Raw genomic sequence first — 17765 nt, 5'->3', positions numbered from 1 at the left:
TACACTCATGATAGAGGTTCCCTGTCACTGACAGAGGTTGACATACAGTCCATTCATGGTAGTTAATCAGGTAAATGTATGCAGTACAGGCTGGGGCGCTGTTCTAAGGGCATTGGCGAACACCCTCATAATAGCCCCATAAGACTGGCATGCTCCTCACATTATGGAGAGAGACTGTGGAACAGGGGGTTTGATTGACTTATCTAAGGTCTGACAACTAGTTAGTGGTGGTCCTGGGATTTTTAAAAAATATTTTATTTATTTTTAGAGAAAGGGGAAGGGAGGGCAAAAGAGAGGGGGAGAAACATCAATGTGCAAGAGATACATCAATCAGTTGCCTCTTGCACACCTCCAACTGGGAACCTGGCCCATAACCCAGACATGTGCCCTGACCAGGAATTGAACCAGTGACCTTTCCATTTGCAAGCCAGCACTCAGTCCACTGAGCCACACCAGCCAAGGCATTAACCTAGGTAAAATGGCTATCCACATCAGGCAGCACCTGTACTTAACTTTTATGCTCTACTCCCTGGTCTGGGTTGAGCCTTGGTCATGGGCTGTCCCAGATAGTTTCTCGCAAGAGCTCTTTCCTGGTTCTGTCATGTTACAATGTTCGCCAGGCTGTGGAGGATCTCAGGGCTGGCACTTGTGGGATCTGCTACCTGCCAGGGGGTCACTGAGGGTGAAATGAGGGAGAGTCAGAAGGTAGGGAGGATGGGAGCACAATAGTGAATGTCCTCAAGACTGGAAAAGACTAGAAGTCTCAGGCTTCTGGCCCCATGTTATCTGTGGGAAGTCCCTCTACTAGCCCCACCTCTTCCCTCTCTCTTGTTTTCAACACTGAACCTGTGGTGTTTTGAAAGAGTTCTGATTCACTTATTAGAAAGCTGACTTAAGTTCTGGATCTGCTACCTGATAGCTGTGTGGCCTTGGCCAAATGGCTTCATTTCTGAGTCCTGGTTTTTCACCTATAAAATGAAAATGAGCCCTTACTATGCACCAGGACTTGGGTTATTGATAAACCTGGGGCACTGGGCGGTGAACCATAAGGGACTGAACAATTGTGAGGCATTATCGTCATTATTCCGATCCTTGTCCTAAATGCTGTTCCCCTCTTTGGTTCTTTCCAGTGTAACTGATGTTCTCCTTTCACCTGCTCCCAGGTGATGCAAAACCCTTGGCCTTCTCTGAAGGCTCCTCTAGGCTCTTTGGTCATCTCTCAAGTGACTGGACCTGTGCCAGGAGGATGTGAGGTAGAGAGAATTCAGTTTGATGTCGGCACCTTCCATCACTGTCAATGACTCCAGTATTTTAATGTACCTTTTCATGCAAGGACAGCATATCTTTTAAAAAGTATACAAATCGTGAATGTCTGATGAGTTATCACAAAACTACATCTGTGTAACCTTTGTTACCACCACCCAGTAAAGAAATAGAACATGATCAGCACCCTAGAAGCCCTCGTTGTGTCTATTTTGCGCCCCTTCCCACTCACTGCCACTTCCTTCCTCCCCATGTCCTGTATCTGTATTGCCAGAGCCCAGCACGGAGGCTTGTCAAGAGGCGCAGTAAACATTTGCTAAACTGAACTGAAACCCTTTGAAATCATTCTGCTAGTCACCCTGACCTGCTTGGCCTTGATTTAATCTTCTGCAAAGTAGGGATGGCATTTGAGTAATTTCAATATTTCTCAACCCTAACTGTGCATTAGAATCATCTGTGGAAGCTTTTGAAAAAAATACCCATCATGTTTGGGCACTTCCCAGGAACAGCTGAATCCAAGTCTCTGAAGGCGCGTCCCAGGCAATGGTGGTGTTTAAAAGCTTTCCAATGATTCCAGTGTACAGCCATGGCCTCTGGCATCCTACCGATTCCAACCACCACTGTACATTCAAATCTCAGTTCTGCTACTACTATGGGTCGAATCGTGTCTTCCAAAAGATGCTGAAGTTCAAACCCCCAGTGCCTGTGAAGGTGGTCTCATTTGGTAGTGTTTTTGAAGATGATCAAGTCAAGATGAGTTTGTTAGGAAGGGCCCCTAATCCAGTCTGACTGGTGACCTTATGATAAGGGGAATTTGGACCCAGAAGCAGAGACACAGGGAGATCGCAGAGGGAAGAAAGGGGTTGTGCTGCCACAGTCAAGGATCATGCAAGATTGTCAGCAAACCACCAACTCTGGCTCTCCGCCTTAGCGCCATCTTCTTAGAAACCTCTCCGCCATGAGAGCCACGCGGAGGAAGAGGTGAATGCACAGGCTGAAGCGCAAAAGAAGAAAGATGAGGCAGAGGTCCAAGTAAACTGTTAGTGTGTGTACCCATGGGAGCCATAGGAGCCGAAATGAGGGAAGCCAGAGGCCAGGGACACTGGTACAAACTGTCTGACTGCATGCCTGCCCTGGAGAACTTGCGGATGGATGTAGAACATACATCGCCATCTGATCGCCGCAACCACCTTTTGAGAGACTCAAGCTGCTCTTACAACAGTCCCTTTTGACCCTTTGTCCTGGACCTGCGACATTCTGGACTGGTTCTGTGATCATTTGTGGCTGAATGTGTACAAAAAATCATCTCTTCTTATGTGAAAACAAAACAAAACAAAACAAAAACAAAAAAACCCCCACCTCACCAACTCTGCCAACACCTTGATTTCAGGCCTCCAGCCTCCAGGATATGAGACAACAATTTTTTTTTAAGCCACCCAGTTTGTGGTATTTGGTTAAAGCAACACTGGCAAACTAACATAGTTATTTACATACTAGCTAAGGAACTCTCTTCACCCATTTCCTCATGAGAAAAACTGAAACACTAATAGTAGTTCTATGTGCCAAGCTTCAGTTTAAACACTGTACACAGATTACTTCATTTAGTCATCCCGGTATCTGTCTGATAGGTACTACTACCATTTCCACTTCACAGACGAAAAAGTGAGGAACAGGGAGGTTAAGTAACTTGCTCAAGGTCACCTGGTAACTAAATTCGTAAGATAATAAATCCTTCACAAAACTATTGGGAAGCCTTATGAGACTGCAGTGTGGGTGTTCAAGCGCTGTGTAATTAGTAAAGCAATTTACCCCTGTTTGATAGAATCTCTGCAGATTCAGGACTTTTTTTGTGCCATCCTCTCTGGCTCTCCTCTCTTCTTACGGAATACTTCCTTCCGTCGGCGCCAAGGGGTCGCTGCACCAAGAGGGTGCTGACAGGTCCCTCTAGCCTGCTTACGCTGGATGCTCGTTGGTGCCTATAAATGGCAGTGACCGGCTCAGCAAGGTATCAGTCCACCTCCGCTGGGGCTGCACCCGGCGCGGAAGCTAGAGCTGGAGCTGGACCCGGAGAAGCTGAAGCTGGGCCGGGGCGGAGTGCAGAGCCGCGCCGGGGCCGCCAGGAGGGGCGTGTTGCTGTTGGCCCACCGCGAGCCGCCCCCAGCCCGCGCCGAGGCGCGCTCTCGCCAGGCCGCCTTCCTCCGCCTTCTTCTCCCCTCCCTTTCCCCGGAATCTACCCCCGGCGCGCCTGCACCCCGGCGCTTCTCTGGGTGGGGAAGCTCCCGTCTGCTTTCTGGCTTCATTTCTTCCTCGCAACCTAATCTCCCAGCCTCCTTTCTCATTTTCCTGGAGTGGGTCCCACCCCCTTCTGATCCCTTCCATAATCGCAGGCTCCCTGCTCCCCTTCGTCGAGTCCCCGCTCCTCAGTCACTTTCCTCAGCCAAGAGTCCCAGCCTTCCCTCTTCCTTTTCCTTCCCTGGGGTGCAACCGATCCTGTCCCTTTCTCTGCCCTAGGGTGCAGTCGATTTCCCACTCCTTTTCCCTGGCCTGGAGTTCAGACCTTTTGGTCTCCTCCTGTGGTCCGTCCTGGGTCCTTGTCCCTCTTCCCCAGTTTGGAGTGCTAGACCGAGAACCCAGCCTCCCTCCGCCCTCAGAGGACTGCTTCTACAAAAAGACCTCTGAAACATGAACTTTTCCTAGAGACTACCCCAGTCTTTCTTCCCACCTGCTGACCCCTTGCTACCTATGTCCCAGGTCTGACTCTCACATTGCTAAGGGTCAAGGCCTACGGGGCTGAGGGAGGGGCAGGATGCTTCTGTGGTCTGGCATCTGTGGCCTATCTCCACCTAGAATCTTCCCTTCATTGCTCGTGGTAGTAGCGTTGGTGGGGCTACTACCTGTTCTCAGGAGCCATGGCCTCCAGCCCAGCCCTACTGCCAGCACCATCCGAGGCTCAGAGCCGCCACGGGAACGCTCAATTGGGGATGTCACCACCGCCCCACCAGAGCTCACCCCTGAGAGCCACCCTGTTAACCATTCCAACGCTGCAGAGGGCAAGAAGACCCGAAAGCCCTTTCCAGTCCTGGGCATTGACTACACACATGTGCGCACACCATTCGAGATCTCCCTCTGGATCCTGCTGGCCTGCCTCATGAAAATAGGTAAGTCCAGTTTAACTCCGATGCGTTCGTGGCCACCAGCCTGGTGAGCGTCTTGCCCCATCCTTATCCTCACCACCGGAGGCAGGAATGAAGGTCCGGACTCCTCCTGTAACGTGGGCAGCTTCCATCGTGCCATCTTGGTTCTTCTCAAGCTTGAGCTCTGTGGCCTCTGTGGTCTGCGGCCTCCCAAGATTGGAGCCAACATCGTGCACGGGAAAGAGCAGAATTAGAGCATGGGGTGCTTCTGATACTAGGGAGTTTCAGGAAGGCTGCCAGACCTGGCGAGAGTCTCCTCTGGCTGGGCCAGACCCTGAGGGGAGCCAGGCATCCAGCTGCGTGTAACGCAGGAAGGAGTGTCTCCCAGCAAGTGGCACAGTCTGCTCCGTCAACAGCAACCAGCGCAGTCACACGCTGATTGGGACGGTGTTCCATGGTGGAGTATATTTCTACCTGGCCTGTCTAAGGAGTTTGATTCTAGTGAGGGATCAGTGTGCTGGACACCTAGAAGTGTGAGGGGTCCAACATTTTCACCCTCCTTTATCTCTGGAATATTGTCTGTCAGCTTTGCCTGTCCGGGCAGGTCAGGAGCCCCTGAGTCAGTGTCTGGCCCAGGAATGCCATTCTTTAAACAGTTTATGGGACAGGAGGTCGTGGAATTTCTGCAGTCTGTTTTGGGGGTGGAGGGTGAATGGAGGCGGTTGAAGCTTGGCCTGACGCCAGCTCACCTCCAGGTTGGCACCTGGCTGTGTCTCAAGGTGGTGTCTGGGCTGACCCGTCCTTGGTGGTCTGCCTCCCAACAAGCAGGAGAGGGACAGGTGCAGGGGCTCAGGGTGTTCTGGTCTGAAGAGACTTTGAAATAAATGTTCTTTCTGGGAGAAGGAAACATGAAAGTTGTCCCCTTCCAGAGGGTGGGTCTCCCTGCTGGGCCTGAGCTCTCTGCTCTGCTAGGTGATTGATGGAGCTCCCTGCAGCCTGCATAGCCCAGAAGTCCCTGGAAGGAGGGGGGTGGCGGCCTTAAAAGCTGCCTTTGCTTTTTTAGCCCCAGCTGTCTGTGGGAGGCATGGGGGCCGGGGACTCTGATGGTTTGGGTCTGGGGAGTTTGTGACCCTTGGCCCGAAGCCTTGCAGCTTTCCCAAGGACGTGCCGGCGCAGAGTGGCAGTGCCAGGTCGGTGTGAGGCAGGCTGTGGGACGCGCTGCAGCAGGGCACTCTGTTTGGACACATTGAGGAGCTTGGCGTCCTGGTGCAGGGCTTGGGTGCTGTGACAGTAGCAGGGCCTGGCCTGTACATAGACCTGGGCCACTGACACCTATACCCTAATGGCAGCCAGTTTCCTGGAAAAAGTCAAGGACTGGGCCTGGGGAGCCGTGTGTGCTGATTCTGACAAGTAACATGACCTTGAACAAGCTGGGTCCTTTTTGTGCAAGTCTTTGCCCACCTGTGAAACTGGCAAGAATCTAACTTTGAACTTATCATTTGAGTCATAAAACCTGTGTTTTAATTGTTGTAAGAAGCCAAAGTAACCATGATGTGCCATTTGCTGTGTGAGACCAGGAAGAGACCTCACAAGCACCATCTATACATGGCCCTCCTCTCTCCAACGCCCCCTCCCAGCCACACCTGGCATTGTGGTGGAGCCTCGGGGCTGGTTCACACGTTGTAGGTCTCAGTGACTTCTGGTGGGATGGCAGCATGACCACAGAACTCCTGCTCTGGGCCCTACAGGCCTGGCATCTCTAGTGCCAGTGGAGTCAGGCTTGGCCTGCTTCATCCCCACCAGAACCTGTGCTGGGGACGTCGGGCAGCAGGAGGACAGAGATGGTGCCGTGGCAAGGGTATCGGTCTAGAAGCTAGAAACGTTGGCATCTCACCCCACCTCTCTCTGTGACCTCAGGCCAGTCCCCTGTCTCCACCTATCAGTTGGTCTTTGTGGCCCTTTCTGGTTTTGGCATTTCTGCCATTTCACTGACTTGGGCAACCCTGGCAAGGCACTCCGCCGTGGGGCTGAGTTTTCCCATTGTAAAATGAGAGAGTTGGACATGATCTTGAAGGCCTTCACAGCTCCGAAAGTCTGCGTTTCTGGCTTAGAAGGGCATTTTTCTGTACCTGAAAACAGGAGTCCTAGCATCTGGCCGCCCTGGGGAAGAAACTAGAGAGAAAGGTGACCGAGAGATCTCAGGAGTCCCTGTTCAGGCGGCAGAAGTGAAAGCCCATTATTTCTTCACCTTTGCAATGTAGCATCAAATAAGGGCTCCACCACTCCACCCCCTTTTTTTACCCTCTCTGTGCCTCAGTTTCCTCATACATAAAATGAGGAAGTAGTATATCTAGCCACGGCGCCACTGATGTGCCACTGACTAAATGAACGTACATAAAGTGGCCCTTGTGCCCACAGGAAACACTCAGCGAGTAGCGGCTGCCCCGATGGTGTTTTCACCGCCGAAGGCAATGCATCCCCCCTCCTCACCCTCCCAGAGTCTTCCTCTGAGGCCGAGGGTTACCTGTCCCTCAACCCTGGGCTGCCGCAGGGTGTCTTTCCTTAAGGTTTCAGGGCTCGGAGTGTGTCCTACTGACTTGATTTGTCCTTTCCCTTGAGCTGCCTCTGGAGTCGGTCCTAGTTGGAGGGGAGATGGCATCAGCTGACTTAGGAGATAGGGTCGGGGACTAAGGCCATGTTCCCTCTGCACTGTGGGATACCCAAGAACCTAGGAGTTCATTTTGGGGTCTTGCCCATTCCCTCTGCCCCAGTGTGGGTAGGAACTATGTGGGAGCCCTCATCCTGTCATCTGTGGCAGCTGTTTCCCTTGCAAGGCACCACTCCTCTGAGAATAGGGAGGGCTGGGTGCAGTTCTCATTCCCACCTATCGCTGAGCAGAGCCTCAGGTAGACGCCTTCAGGGATGCGTGTGGGAGGGGTGGGGTTGGGGCTGAGGTTTCAGAGTTGATGCTTCTGGCTTCTCCTGTAACTGATTCAGTGGGCGAGGAGGCAAGTCACTCCCTCCTCTGGGCCTTCTGTCTCCCTCTGACAGTCGGACATTCTTGCCTTTTCCTTGGTGGGGAGGGGCTGGTGGCTGCCCGAGGGGGTGTAGACTAGAGAACTGTGAGAGTGACCCCAAGCGTTAGGCCAGGTGCATTCCCCACCCGCACCAGCATCGTGATGTGGACCCTGCGTGAATTCTGCTTTGTCTTCGGTTCACCTGGCTCCCAGTCCAGTTCCCAGGGAGAGCCTCGCTGTAACCCGGCTCACCACTGGCACCCACTGGGTTTGTTTGCCCCTGTCCCTGACCTGGAACTCCTGGCAGAGGCCTGGGGGCCCATAAAACAGGTATTCATCCTGTCTCCTGACCAGAGGCAAACAAACATCTCTCAGCTTGTTTTGATCTTTTCAAGGTGTATCCTGACATTTCCTCCTAGGATAGGTCAGTGATGGGGGAGGAGGACGGGGGTCATTGTGCCCACTTCCCAGGCCAGGATATCAGAGCCAGCCACTGGTTTCCTGTAAAAATAAGACGAGAACTCTTCCCTCCCACTTCTCAAAAGGAGAGAGGAACAACTTAAAGGTCACCTTGAAGCTGTCTCAAGAAGCCCAGATGGGACCTTTCTAAAAAGAAACAGGTGACCTTTTTCTCGTTGGGAAAACAGCTGACTGCAGGACAGTGGGAGGGCAGGTCAGCTGAGGGCGAGGAGGAGCCTTCAGGTAGGACGTGGGTCTTCAGAAGCCCCGGGGCACTCACAGGGTCTGGGTGGGTCGCATTGCTTGCATTCGTTTAGCTGCGCCCACGAGGCCCGCCTTTCCCTCAGCCACCGCCCTGCCTCTCCAGCTCTGGGGGAGAGGAAGGACATGCTTGGAGAGCCTGGGCCAGGCACCACGTGCCTCTGAACCTGACTTGCCTCATCGGGAAGGTGACATGCTGTCCCTACTTTCTGGGGCCCGTGTGGAGAGTGAGTGTGGGGACGCCCAGCGTGGTGCCCAGCTCGCTTAGAGCAGCTTTTGGGGCATGTTCAGACTCCGGCCCCTTCGAGTGGTCTTGTCAGCCCTTCCAGCCCCAGCAGTGGCTTTCACTTCCCCTCGGGAACCCATCTCCCTTATTGTTTATCCACGGCTTTGGCATCAGGCCTAGCCTGCCCTGTGACATCTCTTCTGTTGGGTGTGTGTGTGTTTTAATAAGAATTACCATTTATTGAGTATCTCCAGAGTAGAGTCAGGCACTTTATAAAAGTGATCTCATTTAATCCCTACGAAAGTCATATGAGATAAAGGCTATCTTTGTTTGGCAGATGAGGAAACAGCTCAAAGAGGTCATCTGCTGTGATGCTGAATTGTTGTTTATTTTCTGTTTGACTCTTGCATAGCCTCCCGGAGGTGCAGCTACATCTCCTGCCCCTCACATTCCCCTTGGCAGATGCACACGGCGCTGCACGGAGTAGGTGCCCAGCTCACTGCTCCTGCACTGGGGAGTTGAGGACTCTCTCAAGGGACTGGGCTGATGTCAATGGTGGGAGCCCTCTCTCTGCCCTGAGAAAACTCTAAGGGTCCTGTGCTGGCTTTGGGCCCATTCTCTGTCCTGGTGAGTCCACATGGGTGCACCTGAGTCTCGCTGTGAGCCTGGGCCTATATCCCTTGTCCTCTGGTAGTCCCCTCCATCTCCTATTCAAATTATTTTGAATAGAGAAGTCTTGGCTGCTCTCTGTGGATCATTCCCTGGATTTGAGGGAAAACTGTGACCCCCCTCCACTGTGAAACAAATATTCCTTCTCGGGGGTGGCTGGCTTGAGAAACACAGGAGGGGCTGGGGATTGGAGCTGAGGGGCCCCAGGCTCCCTTTGGGAACACCGGCCTGTACGCAGCTGGCAGGCAGGCCTTCCCCCTTCCCTCCCTCTTCCCATCACGGCCACTCCCACCCCCACCAGGCCCTGCCCCCTTTCCTTCCATGGTGGGGTGAAGTCTCACTCAGCAAGCCCTGGACCTGGGTTATTCCTGAGTCATCCATCGCCTGTGTGGGCCCAGTTTTGCAGCAAGCACTCCCCCTGCAAACGTCTGAGTCAGACACGTCTCCCCAAGGTTGTCTGCACACACCGCACTGGGCCAAACCATCTCTTTAAATGCCGATAAACGTTAACTGATACTTTCAGGCAGCCCATGATTACGTGTGGGTATTTTTAATCTTATGGGCTAATCTAATTTTAACTGAGCTAAGTTTTGGGTCGGGCCTGGATCAGTGGGCTGCCCCCCTTCCCTGGGATCACGTTGACTTCATTTTCTTCTCCCTAAAGCTCATTCAACGTGCGGGGCCAGTTTTGGGGTTCTGTTAGGCCAGACCTGACCCCTGACTTCTGATACTGACTTGCTGCAAATCTGGAATTCCCTAATTTACCCCAGCAAGCTGTTTCCTGAAAAGATGTGTCCTTAAACAGCCCCGAGTGAGGCTCAGGATAAGTCCTGTTCTCCCTAGTTCCCCTTCCTGGGCTCTTGGGGCACACACCCCCCTGAGCCCAGACCGGCCCTTCCACGGTGCTCAGCCTATTTGAGACCAGGTGGAGGGCTGACACCACAGCTGTGTGTCAGGCAGAGCCCACAGGCTCACCAAAATTATAAATAGCTAACACTTCATGGCACTTGCCTTGCGCCAGGCAAAATTCACAGAGGCTGTGTCTGCCCTGGCCAGCCAGGACTGGGAGCAGCTAATTAATTCATCTGTTCAGGCTAGGGTGGAAGAGGCAGGTCAGCTGAAATTACCCATCAGGCATTTAACTTGTAGCCCATCAGGGAACCAGAAAGTGTGAACCCCTGGCCCTGCCCATTGTTAGGACCTTCCAGTCTACTTAGGAGAAAGTGGCTGATTTGTGTGCAGGGCTGGGTGGATTCCTGGCAGAAGTAAAGTTCTAAGGAATAATCAGTCCCCTAGGGCAGGGGTGGATAGGGAAGGCTTCTCAGAGGAGGTGGAACCTGAGCCAGTATTGAAGGATACAGAAGAATTAGATAAGCAGGCGGGACACAGAGAACTATTCTTAGTACGGATGCCTACAGGAATGTAAGCCCCTTGAGGACAGAGTCTTTCTGAGCCTGGCACAGAGTAAGGGCTCCTAAATATTTGAGGAATGAATGAGTGCTTGACAGACTTTTAGGTACGCACAGGGTCCACAGGAAGCCGTTGGGCACCAAGAAGCCAGTCTGACTGCTCTGAGGAGGGAGGGCAAGGGCTGGAGAGGCGAGTGGCCAGACTGAGTGCTGGGCCAGGGCGTGTGACTGAGCTTGGAGAGTGGCACAGAGCGACGCTCCACGCGTCCGTCCGTGTGTTGCTGTTGCCTCCTCCCTCCCTCCCTCCCTCCCAGCCTCCTTCAGCTTGGCTCTAATGGAGGGTCTTGCAAGGGCATCATCTCTGGGCTGGGTGGGGTCTCCCTGGGCAAGTCTGGGTTTGTTTGGTCTGCCCTTGATTTGCCTAAGTAAAAGCAGAATACCAGAGCTTCCTTGGGGAGCTGCTGAGAGTCCTAATTGAATTAAGCTTTTCCCGGGAAGATTCCTCCAGCCATCAGCCACGCTGTGACTGTGAATTAATGAGACCCGTGGCCATAAACCACACAAGAAGGTAGTCTCGTTAATTTATAGTTGCACCTGGACAGGTTGACTTACGGCTTCTCTTTGTTTTTATGTGTGTGTTGGGAGTGGGTTGGGGCCAGAATCTCCTTTCTGTGGCAGATTTATTTTTATAATATGAGTAAGTAAAACATGTTCATGGTAAAAAAAACAACAACAAACAACAAAACCCCAAACAAATAAAAGTAAAACCCAAAAGTGCAGCAGGGCATTACGGTTGGAAGTAGAAGTTCCCTCCTCACTTCTCCGCCCACCCCCACTGCTGCGCTCCCCGAGGGCAGCCGTGCCGAATTTCTTCGGTGTCTTTTCAGAACGTCTCTGTGCATGTGTGAGTGTGGCAGTGTGTGGGCAGAGCTTAGTACTCGTAAAGCCACTTGTGTAAAGGGAAGGAGCTCTAGGCTGGGAACTGGGGATCCGGGTCCTAGTCTTCGAGCTGCTGCTTTCTTGCGTATCGACCTATGGTAAGTCATTTCGCATTCCTGGGCCTTAGTTTCCCCTGTCTGTCAGTTTCCTCTGTGGAAAGGCTCCCTGGGACCTGCCAGCTGGAAAGGCAGTCAGAGGGGCGGGGGGGGGGGCAGGCTGCTCTGGTGAGGCCTGGGCAGACTGTGACGTCCTTGGAGGGGTATCTACACAGCCCTGTCCTTTGGGGGATGGGCCACTGCTGTCAATGATCCCTGGCTTCAAAGCACAGGCTCCTCAAGTGCAGGATCATGGTCATTTCCAGCTCCAGCTCGGGGTTATGGGATGAAATAAATGGGTACTCAGAGAGCCTCCTCTCTTGCTGGGGAAGTAAGACAACACACAGGGTGAAAGCACAGGTGGGAAATTGTGTGGCTCAGGCTGGGATGCTGAGGAGATCAGAGAGGACGAGGACAAGGAGAGATACGGGAAGGCTTCCTGAAGGAGGTGGTCTTGAGTAGTGGGTGGCCAGGGGGAGAAGAACATCATTCAGGGGGGCTGGCTGTTAGAAGGGATTCCAGCTTCGGTGGGAGAATGAATTGGGTGATCTGCCATTCTCCCAGGGTCTAGATATGTTAAGACTCTTCCTGAGTGTATGATGGAGTTGAGGGGATGTGTAGACCCCCAAAATGATCTGCAGACTTTTATATATGTATACTTTCATCAGAGGGAGCGGTCCATAATAGCCACAGATTTCCAGGGGGATCCGTAGTCCCCCAAAAGTTGAGAGCTTCGGCCCTTCATGCTACATGAATTTGAAGAAGGATGAAGGACTTTCCCTGGGGAAAGTGGTACTAACCCTGGGATGAGCGGGGCTTGCCCGGGAACTGCAGAACTCCCAGGTCAGGGGAAGAAACCTGGTCAGAATAAGTAGGCTGTGTCCTGGGGGATGAAAGGGGAAGGTGACTCTAAGGAAAGCACAGAAACACTTCTCTGGATTGGGGATTCAGGCAGCTGCAGCAGGGAAGCTTCTGTGTTCCTTCTGCCCCCTGGGTCTGCTGCGTTTCTGCGGTGAGCCCTGCAGATAGCTCGGGTCCCTGCCCTTGTCCTAAAGTGGCTGGGGCCCAAACACACCTCTGAGGTTCTGTTACGTGGAGCAGCTACCTTTGAGGCAGCAGAGGCAGGACATTGCCCCCGAAGGGGACAGGCTTTGAGGGCTTTGCGTCAGGCAACTTCAATGGGCCTCTGCTGTTTCTTGGACCGAGGGCCCCCCATCTCCGCTCTCACCCTGATTTTGGACGTAGAAGTAGAGAATATTACTCTAGCTCTAGAATATTAGAGGTAGAAAGAACCTTACCACAGCCTATGGCCCCAGGGCCCGAAGGGTAAGTGGAGATGTTTTGGTCCAGGCCTGTCGTTTCCAGCTGAGGCCCAGAGAGGTTGTGCCCAGAGCCACATGTGAACCGATGGCAGAGGGAGGGCTTCCTGTGTCCTGTTAACTGACCCAGGGGTCTCTAGGTGGTAAGAGCTGGACCAAGAGGAGGGACTATGGTCTTCGGCCTGGATGTTGGTGTGTAAGCGTTGGTGAGTCTCTAGTGGGCCCTTTAAGGCTAAGGAAGGGCAGCTTCCTGCTGGAGTACTTATCGGAGAATTGTTAGTGGCAGGGGAACCGCTTGACCCTGGCCACACCAGTCCTTGCGGGGGAAACAAGTGCAAGGCTTCGGACCTCAGAGCCAGCCTAGAGGCTTCTCCCCTCACCCACCGAATTCCTCAGGCCTTTGTACTCCATCACAAAACGATGTTGAGCCCGGGTGCTCTGCTTTTTATAGAATCTTTTGCCATCAAACCAGGGAACGAGATCTTCTCCTGGGTCCTGGGTCAGGGCCTGCAGGAATCTGGACGCTGTACCAGGTAGGCAGGCAGGTAGGCAGGATGCCAGCGTCGGGGGAGCCAGCTCACCCAGCCGGGCACAACCCCAGCCTCAGGTTACACCTCAGTGGGGGAGGGGAGCAGCACCCTTCCAGGCCTGCCTGGCTGGTGGAACCGGCAGGAGAACCGCTGTCTCCCAGGAGCTCAGGGACTGGTTTGAGAAATGCAGTATAGACACGGGGCAGCCAGGCAGGAGGAAGCAGCTGCAATTCAACGTGCACATGGAATTCCATGAGGGTTTAGAGGAGGCAGAAAGACCTTACTTGGGGGGAGGGTACTTTGTGGTAGTGATGGGTGAACCGGGATTTAGATGAGATGCTTGAGTGAAATAGGTCTCACTGGGCACAACCAGAAACTTCTGCTCGGAGCGGGACCTGTGCACTGCATAGGAGCGAGTAGCTCCCCCGGGAAACGGGGTGGTGAGGAGCGGAGGCTTTGCAGCCCAACAGGCTTCACCTGGAATCTCAGCCTTGCCACTTCCAGCAGCGCGACTTCGGGCAAGTCACTCCCCTTCCTTCCGAGTCTCAATTTGATCATCCACAGCACGGGGTGACACCTGGCAGGGATGTGAGGAAGGCTTGGGGAGTGTACTCTTGTGAGATGGGTGACACCGAGTTTGGCACATCCCGAACATACATGAGAAGGTGGCGCTTAGGGGCCCCTCTCGGATCCCGGAGGAAGAGAAACGCGGGCCTGTTTTCTCTGGCTCCCGAGTCTCCCAGCACCTGGGAGTGATCTGCCAGTGAGACTGACTGGTGCCCTGCGACGTGTCCAGCGCTGTGCTGAGTGCGGGGTGAGGTGGCTACCAATACACAGTATTTCTCCCCTTAGTGAGTCTGCCCCTGGTGTGGGCAGAGCACTTTCCAATATGTATCAGGAAACCTTTTAGGGAGATGCTGTTGTTCTTTCTTTTTTTGGGGGGAGGGGTCAATGAGGGTACAGGCCCAGAGAGGTTAGGTGACTTGCTCAGGGTCATGTGGCCTGACTGTGACACCGCTAAAGCCAGACCCAGGGCTTCCCGTGCCACATCCTATAGTGTTTCTCCCACTTGACAGGCATTGCACCAGCTAGCTGGAGCAGCGAGACTTACCACTTGAAACACTTAATGAGCAAAGCACCATTTTGTGTGACAACTTGACATGTAGCTATACAAGTTACAATTTTACAGAACAGATGATGATTTTTAAAATAGACCCAGTGATGACGAGGTGCCAGGCGAACTGTGCCAGTCTTAAGGGCAGAAGATTCTGCCACTTCATAACTGCACCCCCTTACCTGAGCCTCAGTTTCTCCTTTCAAATGGGGGAACGTCTTTAAGGCCTGAGCACGTCATAAGCACTCAGAAGTGGGTGTGGCTACTGCCCTAGCGCATTTAAGGAAGGGGAGAGGAGAACAGAGTCTAGCCGTGGAGGGTGGCTGTAGGTGTGTGGGCCAGGGGCACCAGGGAAGGGCTGAGTGTCACCAGGACTGGTGAGCCCGGGAGCTGAAGTGTCTGAGTTCGGTCACTGGTTGGGAGAGGGGGCGATCCACACTCAGCGAACACTGGTTCGTGCCCGATAAATGCCTCGCCGAAGGTGGAAAGATGAGGAAATGCAATCACGGCCTCATGGTGGGGGAGGTGGGGGAGGCCAACATGCAAGGCGGCACTTGTGCTGTGCTGTGAAGTGTGGAGCAGGGGCCCCCAGTGCTGGGGGTGCACGGGGTGGGGGGGGCACGGGGGTGGATCAGGAAAGGCTTCCCAGAGCTTTAAGCTGAGGCTTGAAGGTTGAACAGAAGTTTGCGTGGCTCACACCTCACACGGGGGGAGGAGCTGGAGAAAGGTGCAGAGATGTGAAGAGTGCAGAGCCACTGACTGCTTTTGGAAACATATCGGGGTGTTCTTCACCCCTCCACCTCATCCCCGAGCATATTTCACTCGCCTGCCTGGCTGGGCAGAGAAGCTGAGCCTGTCTGTGGGGCTCGAGTCCCCAGGGTAGGCATTGCTACAGGTGGGCGGTAGGACGGAGCTACCGTTGATCGGGACCTGCTGATCGAGACCTGCCGAGTGCCTGGCCTTGTGCTGCGGGCTCCAGATAGCACATCACTGTCCTTCGTGCAGGAACGGTCACAAGGCTTTCGTAAGAGGGGAGGGGGCAGATCAGGCGAGGTCGCAATGCCAGCTGAGACTCTGAGCAGCGGGTGTGAGTGGCACCTGAGCGGAGGCCCCGCCAGCGGAGGCTTGGGGGTCAGTGAGAAATAAGACTGGGGAGTCCGGCCGGCTGTGTTCCTGAGTACCCGGAACTCCAGCCGCAGGAGTGCAGACTTGGCCAGGGCTTCTAGGGCTGAAGGAGAGCACGGCTTCGTGGGCTGAAGTTTGCCCCTTGGTTTTGTTTCCATGTCTGCTCCCCCCGTCCAGGGCTTGAGCATCTCCAGCCTGGGTGACTCCAGTGGCCTTCCCGATGGTCTCCTGGCTCCACCCCCTTTGCCTGTTGTTGGCTCCCCCTAGAGCAGCCAGAGGGATCATTCAGAACATGGTGCTTCCCTGCGGAAAACCTTTCAGTCGCTTCCTGATGAACTTGGGGTAAAATCCAGGGGAGGAGTGGCCTACACCTTTCCTGACTTCACTCCCTGCTGCTCTTTCCCCTGCTCTGCTCACACCAGCCTTCCCTGCCAGGCCTGTTCTTCCAGGCGGCGGCCACCGCACTTGTTTCCCCCAGCCCAGAGGACTGCCCGTGCCCTCCAGCTCTCATTCAGGCCCTGGATCAGATGTCACCTCTCCAAGTGGGCGCCCCCGGCCACCAGTCTAATGCGTAGCACACCCCCCACCAGCCCCATGCCCCACGCCCACGTCAAACTTTGTTCTGGGTACTCAGGGCACAGCCAGGAGCAAGACGAGGAGGCTTCTGGTATCAGCGCTCACTCGCCAGTGTGGGGTGTTAGAGGGTGGGCACAACCTGGTTGGGCAGCAGGTAAGTGTCCTGAAGACAATAAATGTGAGAGAGGTTCGCTATTTTTTTTCAAACTATATGCAGAAGTTTACTTAGAAAGTCACAGAGGTAAAAGGGGTTGAGCTTGGCCACTGTGGATGGTCAGCAAAGGCCTCTCTAAAGAGATGGCTTTTGAGCTGAGCAATGACAAGAAGGAGCCGCCTTTCAAAGACCAGGGAGCCTAAGGAGTGTGTGTTCAAGGGGCCTGGAGTAGAGACGGAGGTGTGTGAGAATGGAGAGGAAGGTAAGGGTCAGACCGCACTGGGCCCATGGGCCCTGCGTTAGGCATTGGGTTAGATTCCGGGTGCTTCGTGGTGCCGTCGGAGGCTTTGAGCAGGAGATGTGATCTGACCTGGGGGTGGGGCATGCAGAGCAGCCTGGGAGTCAGAGATGGAGGGTTGACTCTGGCTTCGGACTGGCCACAGAGAGCCAAGCAAAGCAGGTCCCTGGCCCATAGCTCCTCACTTGGGTCTGTGACAGCATCAAGAGCAAAGCTTCTAAACAGGCACCTCTGCCCAGGCTGGGGGGACAGCAGCTCCGGCCAGGGGGAGCTGTTCCTCAGAAGGGGTGAACGGGCTGCAGGAGTGGGGCAGGAGGGGATGAGGGCAGGAGGGATGGGGGTCCGTGGGGAAACAAAGGGCTGAGTGGGTGCCAGGCTCTGCTGGACTCCTGCCCCCTCCTTTGCCCAACCCAGCGCCAGCAGGCAGGCAGTCACCAGACCTGTCATGTGGGAGGCTAGCGCTGTCCAGCTCCAGGACCTCAATGGCTGTTCCAGAGGAACCTTGTGGCCCCACGTGGCATAGGGAGTTGTGAGCCCCAGGAAGGGCGAGCCTCGAGTCAGAGCGTCAGCCCTTACTGTTGGGAGGGATCCCAGAGACAGAGTGAGGAGTCCCGGAGGTGCAGTGGAAAAGATGAGGGGGTTGGGGGTCAAAAGGCCTGGACTCGAAGCCCGGCTCTTGCCTTTGCAGCTGTGTGGTGCTCGGTGTGCAGAGCTGTGGAGGTTCAGTGACAGTGCCATGGAGTGAGGGCTCGGAAATGTTTGGCTCCAGTGACGGAGCCCGGCCCAACCCCCTCATCTCACAGGAGGAAGCAGAAGGCCAGAGCGGAAACAACTTGCCCACAGGCCACAGTGGGTGGTGGTAGAGCTGGGGTTAGGTCAGTCTCCCAACCCCTAGGCCACAGCTCTTCTCCAAGGGTGTAAATGGTCCTCCTTTCCCGTACATTTCATTTCCATCTGGAGCAGTCCCCTCCCTGTTCCTTCTGCAGGGGTGAGGTGGCTGCCTCTGGGGGTCCCACCTTCTCTTCATCTGGCCTCTGAGCACCTACTATGTGTCAGCACTGCTGTGTGGGTGGAGCTTCCTACCCTTTCCGTGCTGCCAGTTTTGCGTGGGAGATAAGACATGCAAACAGCTAAAACACACGGCAGGCTGAAGTGACACAGGGAGGCAGCGTGGGCC

General features: G+C 54.3%; 1 protein-coding gene across 1 annotated transcript in view; it reads left to right on the top strand.

Moving 5' to 3' along the window:
* The first annotated feature begins 3258 nt into the window (after window positions 1-3258).
* Window positions 3259-17765, top strand: part of SLC9A1 (solute carrier family 9 member A1) — a 46965-nt gene continuing 32458 nt past the window's right edge. The window contains exon 1 of the mRNA XM_028511837.2: window positions 3259-4421. Within this exon, the coding sequence (XP_028367638.1) occupies window positions 4070-4421 (352 nt within the window). The 5' untranslated portion in view covers window positions 3259-4069. The remainder of the gene's footprint in view (window positions 4422-17765) is intronic.

This window comes from Phyllostomus discolor, chromosome 5 (assembly GCF_004126475.2).
Source record: "Phyllostomus discolor isolate MPI-MPIP mPhyDis1 chromosome 5, mPhyDis1.pri.v3, whole genome shotgun sequence".
NCBI classification, from domain to species: Eukaryota; Metazoa; Chordata; class Mammalia; order Chiroptera; family Phyllostomidae; genus Phyllostomus; species Phyllostomus discolor.
The sequence above is the reverse complement of the archived record's forward strand: the minus strand, read 5'-3'. Positions and strand labels throughout refer to the sequence as shown.